Genomic DNA, 10197 nt, shown 5'->3' on the forward strand with positions numbered 1-10197 from the left:
TTACTTATAACTACAAGTCTACAATTTAATTAAAGCATTATTAGATACTTTAGGAATTTAGGATTTAGGAGTTTGAACATTGTCATTTACCATTAGATATTAAGTTCAATTCAAAGAAAAAAGATTATAAGTAAATATGATAAGAATTTAAATAATTAATCATATGATATAATTTAATGAGACTATATGATTATATAATATCAAATTAAGTAATTGACATTAGATTCAACAATGTGTTACTTATAATCACAATTGAAGTATTAATGTATTTTTTGAACATTTTTTAGAAAAAGAAATTTAACCATTTTTTGAAAGAAAAAAAAAAGAAAATTAACAATTTTGAACAATTTTGAATTATATATATATAATTGCTTATAGTTATATTATATGCATATTGAATAATATAAATGTATAAGATAAATATTTAACTATATGATCCAATTACAATTCCAATACTTAATCAATTATTCATGTACAATGACAATGACAATGTGATTCATATAATATCAAATTAAGTAATTGACATTGGATTAAACAATGTGTTACTTATAACTACAATTGAAGTATTTTTGTTTGTTTGTAAGTTTATAAGATCAACACTTAATCATATGATCCAATGACAATTCAAATATTTATAGCAATTGGGCCCAAGAAGATATTAAAAATACAAGAAAAAAAAATGAGGGTAAAAAAAAGCCCAAAAAAAAAAAAGCCCAATTTTAAAAAAGCGGTTAGCGGGCGGTTATCTATTTCACTAACCGCTAACCGGCCACTAACCGCTAACCGTTAACCGCGGTTAGCGGTTGCGGTTAGTGAAATTTACTAACCGCTAGGGCGGTTACGGTTAGCGGTTATTGCCACTAACCGCTAACCGTAACCGCCTTTGCACCCCTACCTATAATCACCTGATCAAACGATTGAAATAATATAAATAAAATATTCTATATAATCTACAGATTGTATTAAAGGGTTGCACGGGATTGCAATAGTCACGGCCGTATTGGATTAAAATATTAAAAACTTAAAAGTAGGACATGCGACAGGCTAGGACAAAATAAAAATTTTTGGATTAAATCCAACCGTTCATTTTTTATTTTTGTTTAAACATTTATTAGATCCAACGGCTGGAAATCGTTTTGAGAAAAAAAAAAAAAAAAAAAAAAAACCCTAAAACTAATCGTCTGCCTGGGGCGGGGAGATCAAGAGACGAGAGGGAGAGGGACTGAGTCTGAGGGAGATGAAGAGACGAGAGGGAGAGGGACTGGGGGAGAACCGGAGAAAGCGATCTCATTTGCAGATTCGAAATGGTCACTGCAGGAACTATGAAGTCACTACAGTGAGCATTCAATGCCAGTGTCAACCCTTTCCCATCGTGGTTGAAGAATTGAATGCTCGCATTCAATCCTTCTCAACCCCCACCCAACAACCCGTTTGTTCCAGTTTTCCAATCAAGCCTACCCAGCCGTTGATCGATCATTTCTCCACTACATCTAATGGCTTCTAGCCATTCGTACAATATTTTTGAAAGAAACTCTTGAGGTAACGCGTGAATCTCTTCCAGTCTTCCATTTCAAACCGGAAGATTTGAGTTTGTGTATACCAGAGTACCAATTGTTCACCGAATCACCTATGCGGCTATGCCGTCCAATCTCGCCGCCAAATCCCCATTTTTTTTTTTTTTTGCTTATTTAAGTTATTTGAGTTATTTAATTGATTTCTGATTTTTTTTTTTTTTTGTTAACATGTGGTTCTAATGTGTGCTGTCACTGCCGTGTGCCCCTGACTGTGTGTTGTGGTGTGGCAAGTTTCTCTTCTCCAAACCTTAGCCCCTAGGCGTAGCATATACCATTCCGATGGGTATTGATCTGACGGTGATGGTCCTGATGGACATGGCACTTGAGTATTGGGGTTCCAGTTCCAGTCTCTTGCTTTGTTTTTTATTCATTTCCATCCCCTTTTTATACGTGCTCTGTAACTTTGTTTGCTTTATCCTTTATTATCGATTCGAGAAAACGAACTTGTTCATTCTTTTGAAGAGTGAAGCTAGCAGACTCTGTCACTCGACTCACTCTAACTCTCTAAGTTATGTTTATCCTAACTCCTAACTTCCTGAATCATACCTTGTTTGGTCTCTTAAATTATTTTCTGATTTGATTGTGAGTTGTTTAGTTAATTTCTAATTATGTTGTGTGTTTTTATCATTTCAGAGAGGAAGTTGTGCACACTGCCTCCTTAAATTGTTGGGTTGTATACTTGTATTTGCAAAGTACAAACCCTATTGCAAGTTGCAACATATTTAGTTGTCTGTCGGAGGCTCAGGTTTTTAACAACTTATGCTAAATTAATAGGAAACCCTAATTAAGTTATGCTATGTTTTTTATCCCCGAGTAGTAATGTATGTTTGTTATATTTTGTTATGTATAAGTATAATGCATTAATGTGCCTAATTAAGCTATGCTTTGAGCCTTTGATTAAGTTCTGTTAAGTTATGCATTTATTCTCAATGTGATGAATTTTTGCCCATCTCATTAATTCATGATCTAAAAAATTTATGCTTTGATCTTTGCTCTCTGATTAATGATGTAAATGTTTGTTATATTCTGTTATGTACAAGTATAATGCATTAATGTGCCTAACTAAGCTATGCTTTGAGCCTTTGATTAAATTCTGTTAAGTTATGCATATATTCTCAATGTGATGAATTTTTGTCCATCTCATTAATTCATGATCTAAACACTTTATGCTTTGATTTTTGCTCTCTGATTAATGATGTAAATGTTTGTTATATTCTGTTATGTACAAGTAACATGCATTAATGTGCCTAATTAAGGCTATTAAGCTATGCTTTGAGCCTTTGATTAAGTTCTGTTAAGTTATGCACACTGCCTATGTTAAAGCAAAAACAAAAGTTATTCTGTTATGTATAATGTATTCTGTTAATGTAGTTTCTGTTAATTGGTTTTTTATTTTCCATTAATGTATTATGTTATTTTATTTATCGAGTTTTTTAATTTTACAAATTATTAACAGTTATCATGGACAATACATTTCAACTCAATGATGTTGATATGGGTGATGATTCACCCACTGCCGACCCTACTCCTGGATCTGGTGTGTCTGCTAGCACTGAATGCACACCAGATGAACATGTTAATCTGGTTTCTCCTGCTGTTGTTGTATCTAGGGATGGGATTGGTCCTAGGGATGGGGGATGGGGATGGGGCTGGGGCTAGGGCTGAAGGTGGGTCAGTTGCCTTCCAAAGGAAGGAAAGGCAAAGGACTTCCAAAGTCTGGAATGACTTTTCTTCTATTGAAATAAATGGTGTGAAAAAATCCTAGTGTAATTGGTGTAAGAAGTTGTTTTCTGTAGGGAAATCTAGTACTACCTCCACCCTTAGTAGGCATCTAGCTACTTGTGTGAAGTTTGTGGAGTTGAATAGCCTTAAGAAGTAAAAGACTTTGTCTTTTGAACCTAGTGATGACAATGATGGATTAGGGACCTTGACAAACTTTACTTTCAATGAGAAGAAAGTTAGAGAACTTGCTGCCCATATGGTACTTCTACATGAATATCCCTTTAATATGATGGAGCATGAACTTTTTAACAAGTTCATGAGGGCTTGCACACCATACTGGAAAAAAATTAGTCGTGTCACTGTAAAAAGTGATTGCATTGCCACTTATAACATTGAAAAGAAAAAGTTGAAAACACTTCTAAGTGGGATTGATAGGGTAAACATAACTACTGATATGTGGACCTCCTCCCAAAGGGTTTCATATATAGTGGTTACTTGTCATTTTGTGGATTCTAATTGGCTACTCCAAAAGAGGATTTTAAATTTTTGTAATGTACCTCCTCCACATTCGGGTGTTGTTATTGCTGAAGCCTTAAGAAACAGTTTTATTGAATGAGGCATTTTGGATAAAGTATTTACAATAACTATTGATAATGCAAGTGCTAATAGTGTTGCCATTGACATTTTGAGAGATGATTTTGAGTTGAGGGGTAGTTTGCCTATTGGGGAGCTTATGTTTCATGTTAGGTGTTGTGCTCATATTACCAATTTGTTGGTGCAAGCAGGGCTTTCAGAAATAGGGGACATAATAGATTCTGTTAGGCAGGGGATTAAATATATAGCGGCTTCTAAGAGGCGGTTGATTGCATTTAGTGATATAGCAAAGCGTTTGGACTTGGGTTCTAATAAACTTGTTTTAGATGTTCCTACCCGATGGAATAGCACCTACTTGATGTTGAAGATTGCAATTAGGTTTAAGGAAGTGTTTCCTAGATACCATAAAGTAGAGCAGGCTTTTCTGTGGGTGGTAAGTCCTAAACAGTGGGAAAAAGGTTGAGAATGTGAACCAAGTTTTAGCTGTTTTCAATGATGTGACCAATGTTGTCTCTGGAAGTGACTACCCTACATCCAATTTGTTTCTACCTGAGGTGTGGAGAATGAAAGAAATTGTGGATATTAAGGTTGGGGATAGGAATGAATATATGAGATTAATGTCAGCTAAGATGAGTGATAAATTTGATAAGTATTGGGGTGAATCTAATATGGTGATGGTCTTAGCTGCTGTGTTGGATCCTAGATACAAAATGAAGTTGATTAGGTTCTGTTTTCCTATCATTTATCCACTTGATACGAAAGGTGATAACATAAAGGCTGTGTTGAGTACTTTGAAAGAGTTGTTTGAGGTTTATGTTGCTGCCCATAATGCATCTATCATTCAACAACAAGTAGCTGCTGAAGTCAGTGCTGCTACTACTTCAATTGCCTCTGTTACAGAGGAAGTTTCTGGTGGCAGATCACGTTTTAGGCAACATGTTAGAAGCAATGACATCATCCGGCCCATAAAAACAGATTTGGATGTATATCTTGAAGAAGATGTATTCATTTCTGATAGTGAGAATGGTGAAGATAGTGATGCAAACTTTGACGCTTTGGGATGGTGGAAATCCAATGCCTTAAAGTAACGCATCTTATCTAAGATGGCACGGGATGTATTGGCTGTTCCAATCAGTACAGTTGCTTCAGAATCATCTTTCAGTGCGGGTGGTAGAGTTATTGAACCCCATAGAGCATCATTATCAATTGACACTGTTGAGATGCTCCTATGTGGTGCAGATTGGGTTAGAGCACTTCATGGCATTAAGAAAAAATCTCGAATACCTGTAAGTTAATGATTCTGTTATTTTATTTATTTCCATTTTCCAAGCTCTTTTTTACTTATAACTTCACCTTATTAACTTTGTATTTGTGTTTGTAGAAAATGGTGGAAGTGGAATTGCCAAATGTGCCGTGAATGCTTTTTTTCTCATTTCTGTGAGGTTATGATTCTATTATTTTATTTATTTCAATTTTTCAACCTCTTTGTTACTTATAATTTCACCTTATTAACTTTGTGTTTGTGTTTGTAGAAAATGGTGGAAGTGGAATTGCCAAATTTGCCGTGAATGCTGTTTTCTCATTTTCTGTGAGGGATTCTCTGAAAAAACTGAATCTGTTTACTGTTTTCCTATGCTTATTAAATATGTAATTTGAATGTCACATTTTATTTTGATGTTATGTTCTATATTAATTGTTATACTTTGCTGGCTTTGTTGGAACTTGGAATGTTGGACATTTGGATTACCTGTTTTAATTTTTATACCTTTGCTAGCTTTGTTGGAACTTGGAATATTGGACATTTGGACAACCTGTTTTAATTGTTTAATATTTATTATAGGTTCATTTTGAGTTTGCTTGTAACCTATTATTAGCCTATATCATGCATCAACCTGTATTCGTACTGCCCTTCCATTGTTTTTACAGATCTGGTTTTTGAACAATAATTAAAATGTCCATTTGCAATTTTGCATAATCTTAAGTGATAATTCTCCCTTGACATGTTGCAAGGGAGTTAAATACTTCTAACAAATTTTTTTTTTCATTGAATGCAGTGACTGTCTGTGTGGGTTTGTGGCAACTAGTGCTGTGTAATTTAGGTGCATTTCTCATTGGTCTTTAGGTTAATCTCTCTATGAATTTGATTATATTAACTTGTTCATGTAACTAGTTTTAAATCATTGAATGCAAGTTCTTTATGATTCTGTTATTTGATTTATTTCCATTTTCTAAGCTCTTTTTTACTAGTAATTTCACCTTATTAACTTTGTTTTTGTGTTTGGGAAAAATGTTGGAAGTGGAATTGTCAAATTTGCCATGAATACTGTTTTCTCATTTTTGTGAGAGAATTTGTTTACTGCTTTCCTTTGCTTATTGAATATGTAATTTGAATGTCAACATTAGATTTTGATGTTATGTTATGTAATAATTGCTATACATTTGCTAGCTTTGGTGGAACTTGGAATATTGGACATTTGGATAACCTATTTTAATTTTTATACATTTGCTAGCTTTGTTGGAACTTGGAATATTGGACATTTGGACAACCTGTTTTAATTGTGTAATATTTATTATAGGTTCATTTTGAGTTTGCTTGTAACCTATTATTAGCCTATATCATGCATCAACCTGTGTTCATACTGCCCTCCCATTGTTTTTACAAATCTGGTTTTTGAACAATCATTAAAATGTCCATTTGCAATTTTGCATAATCTTAAGTGATAATTCTCCCTTGACAAAATGCAAAGGAGTTAGAAACATCTAACAATTTTTTTTTTTCTTTGAATGCAGATACTCAGAGAGCCAGTTTGTGGCAACTGCAAGTCTGCAACTGGGAACCAAAAATGATGTATTTTGTTTTAAGTAATCTTGTTGTTTATGTTCATTTTGAGTTTGCTTGTAATCTCTATTATTGGTTCATTTTTATTTCCTTGTAATCTTTATTATAGGTTCATTTTGAGTTTGCTTGTATTCTCTATTTTAGGTTCATTTTGAGTTTCCTTGTAAAGTTGTAATCTCTATTTTAGGTTCATTTTGAGTTTGCTTGTAATCTCTATTTTAGGTTCATTTTGTGTTGGCTTGTAATCCCTGTTTTTGGTTTATTTTCAATGTGCTTGTAATCTATATTATAGGCTTATAGGTTCATTTTCAATTAGCTTGTAATCTTTATTAAAGTTTCATTTAGAATTTGCTTTGTAATCTCTATTATGTTCATTTCCAATTTGCTTGTATTTTGTCATATGGCTGTTTGCTGATGTAGGTACACTCATACAATTATATTGAATTTCTATGATGAATTTTGTGTTTTTGTTCACTGACTTTGAATTTTTTATTATTTTTTAACCATTAAACGAGCCTTAAATGAGCTGGGCCACACAGTTAAGGCTCGTTTGACCCATTTACCGGGCTCGGGCTCGGGCTCGATAAAATGGACCATTAAACGAGCCTTACACGGGCCGAGCCACACATTTAAGGCTCGACTGGCCCGTAAACCGGGCTCGGGCTCGATAAACTGGAAAGAAATTAACCCATCATTTTCGAGCTCGGGCCGAGTCGAGTCACTTGAGTACTCGACTCGGCCCGATTTCCACGTTCTAGTGAGCCCAAGCTCGATCTTGAGCCAATGTTGTTTCCAATGAGTCGAGTTCGAGTAATGGTTTTGTAGCTCGGCTCAAGCTCGAGACCGGCTCGATTATTTGCCCTCTGTATTGAGCCGACCCAGTATTGGCAAAACTCGACTCAGCTCGGCTCGGCTCATTTACAGCCCTAGTCTTGACCCATGTGCAATGAATTCTACATAGTAAAACTTGATCCGCCTACTATGGGAAGGAAATGGAAGGGATGATTATTGCCCATGGCAGACATGAGGATGTCAACCTATCAAATTTGGCCTGCCCGATAGATGACAAGGATTCTAAACTTTTCTCAATATGACTATTATACGGCTGGAATAGCATAGTAGCGGAAAAAAACCAATGAATAATTTTCACAATCATGTCATTCCAATTGTATAACAATTGTAACCGTCTACTAAATAGCATTACTCATATAATAAAACAACCCAAATTGTTTCCTGTAAGCAGTAGATTGTCGAGGTGTGTAGGTCTACCAACCAAAATTACAGGAAGGTGATGGTCAATCCACTGCTCCGAGGACAGCCCTAGGCCTTGGTTCTGTTCTATTCGTTACACTTCGATTGCATAATTGGACAAAAGTGTGCTTACATGAATGAGAGAAAGAAGAAAAGAAACCTGCATTCACCAGCATTTGCTTTGACAGATGTCCAGAGTAAATGAGCAAAATCATGTAGTAGTCTGCCTGCTTCATCCTATCAATAGCAGTAGACTAGTTCACCATAATGACAAATATAAATAACTTGCACTGTTATTCAATATATAGCAGAAGAATTTCTGCAGTTCAGCCAGAACAAGCCAAAGGTAATAGCCGGAATGTCACTGTCCAATACTCAAAAGAATACAAGAATACAGACACCGCATACCTAGAAGACTATGACAATTAAGAAGGTATAAAAACCTAAAGAGTGGGAGATGGAAATGAACAGAAGAGCCTAATTGACACCACTGGAGCTCTTTGACTTGTTTCCGTGAAGCCTTCTCATCCATTTGTCCTGTGATGTAGTACTATTGGTAAACTTTGCAAGAGATGCACAACCTTCTTCAGGTGTTCCTGTTGCTGGAAGTTCTGCAGGAAGCGCAGAAGCAGTGCTAGTAAAGGCATTCAGAACCAGAAATGCCAGTATGGGAGAGAAATCCAGTGTTCCTCCAAGTGGTGGGATAATTCCACGGAATATGTTCAGGTATGGGTCACATATAGTGCTGGATGGGAACACAACATCCATCATAAAGACATAGAAATGGTTGTGAAAAATAAACAGTCAGCCAAGTAGAAGTTCAACACCACAAGCATAAAGCTAAGCAAAAACTCCTTTCAAACTAAGAGTTTGACACTGTGATTTCGTAAATTAAAAGTGTGATTTTAAACCAAATCGTAAAAAATGTATCATTTTTTAGTAGTTTTTAAAAAAATTGCATTTTAAAAACATAAAAAAAATCTGCATTTTCAAATTGCATGCAAAGATGTGTATTTTTAAAAACGCACAATTTTAAAAATTAAACTACGATTTTAAAGGTCAAACTACAATTTTATCAAATGCTTCACTAAGTTTTTAAAAACCGTATATTTTAAAATCGCAACCCCAAACGAACTCTAAATAGAATAATGACCCTCATCTTGAAGGGTGAATAAAATCCATCAGCCAGTATGGCTCTCACACAGTGCTTACCTGGGTTTATTCACTTTTTTGTTTTGGTTTTTTTTTTTGTTTTTTTGTTTTTTTGTTTTGGTTTTTGTTTTACTACAATGGAATTGAATGGGGACGCTCATTCAAAGTAATTAGAACAATAGTTTTTACTACAAAGGGTGACAATAGTTTTCGAGTGTCAAAGTAATTAGAACAGATAGGATGCTCACCTGAGGGGACTAACAATGGCAGGAGGAGCGTTTGGAAACCAGGTCAAAACAAGCCTGACAATCAAAAGCGTGTTATAAATGTTCAAGAAATTTAGGATACCATTAGCCACCACGACCCCTGCCACAGAATCTCCCGGTATGACCGCAGCAAAATTATGATTGGACAGAGATTTCATATTCCTGTGTTTCCTGCAGTTAATCTGAAGTAGAGTTCAACCAAATACTCCTATACCCATCAAAGAAATGAGAAAACTATGAAGCTCTCTTATAAAAGCATGCTGGGAAGGGCTCCTTTATGAACCGATTCCAATCACTTCCTCGTCAAGGCCAAACCATACCAGCTAGCAAAATTCATCTCCCGCTTAATAGAAACGATTAAACAGTTATTGAATAGTGTAACACAAACATACATACGCTTGTTAGGAGTGAGGGGGAGTTACCTGCTGGCAGATGCCCTGAAATTGAGAAGACCAGGAAAGCACTTGCTTGAGAACCGGATTTTCAGTTGCGAAAAGGTGAAGAAAGCCGAGACAGTTATCAGCAGTTGACATGACTGAGCTGCGAAGGTCACGAAGAATCATGCTTGGACGAACTAAATTACTGGGCTTGGGGATGGAGTTGGAATTGGATGGCCACAGAAATGGCGTTTGCGTAAATGCCCAAGAGAGAATTACGCGGTTCGGAACGGACGCGGTCTCTGTGGACGACTCCGCCGGGGCCATCTCTCGCGAAGCTCAGCGACTCTTTACTGGTAAAGCGGGCTGAAGAGGATAACGCATCGAAATCTTTAGATTTGATCCCCCACAGGCCGCAAGCC

The 10197-nt window shown here is 35.8% G+C and overlaps 2 protein-coding genes across 2 annotated transcripts; one reads left to right on the plus strand and one right to left on the minus strand.

The window, feature by feature from the left end:
- The first annotated feature begins 3035 nt into the window (after nt 1-3035).
- LOC132185149 (zinc finger BED domain-containing protein RICESLEEPER 2-like) lies at nt 3036-4978 on the plus strand. Its single transcript, XM_059598961.1, has 3 exons — nt 3036-3195; nt 4082-4268; nt 4339-4978. The coding sequence occupies exons 1-3, from the start codon at nt 3036-3038 to the stop codon at nt 4976-4978; spliced, it is 987 nt and encodes a 328-aa protein (XP_059454944.1).
- A 3279-nt stretch (nt 4979-8257) lies between these two features.
- On the minus strand, nt 8258-10189 carry LOC132183677 (ylmG homolog protein 2, chloroplastic). The gene is made up of 3 exons (XM_059597050.1): nt 9821-10189; nt 9381-9580; nt 8258-8725 (listed from the first exon to the last, which is right to left on the minus strand). The coding sequence occupies exons 1-3, from the start codon at nt 10100-10102 to the stop codon at nt 8458-8460; spliced, it is 750 nt and encodes a 249-aa protein (XP_059453033.1). The 5' UTR covers nt 10103-10189; the 3' UTR covers nt 8258-8457.
- Between the last annotated feature and the right edge of the window lie 8 nt (nt 10190-10197).

This window comes from Corylus avellana, chromosome ca6, assembly GCF_901000735.1.
Source record: "Corylus avellana chromosome ca6, CavTom2PMs-1.0".
Taxonomy (NCBI): Eukaryota; Viridiplantae; Streptophyta; class Magnoliopsida; order Fagales; family Betulaceae; genus Corylus; species Corylus avellana.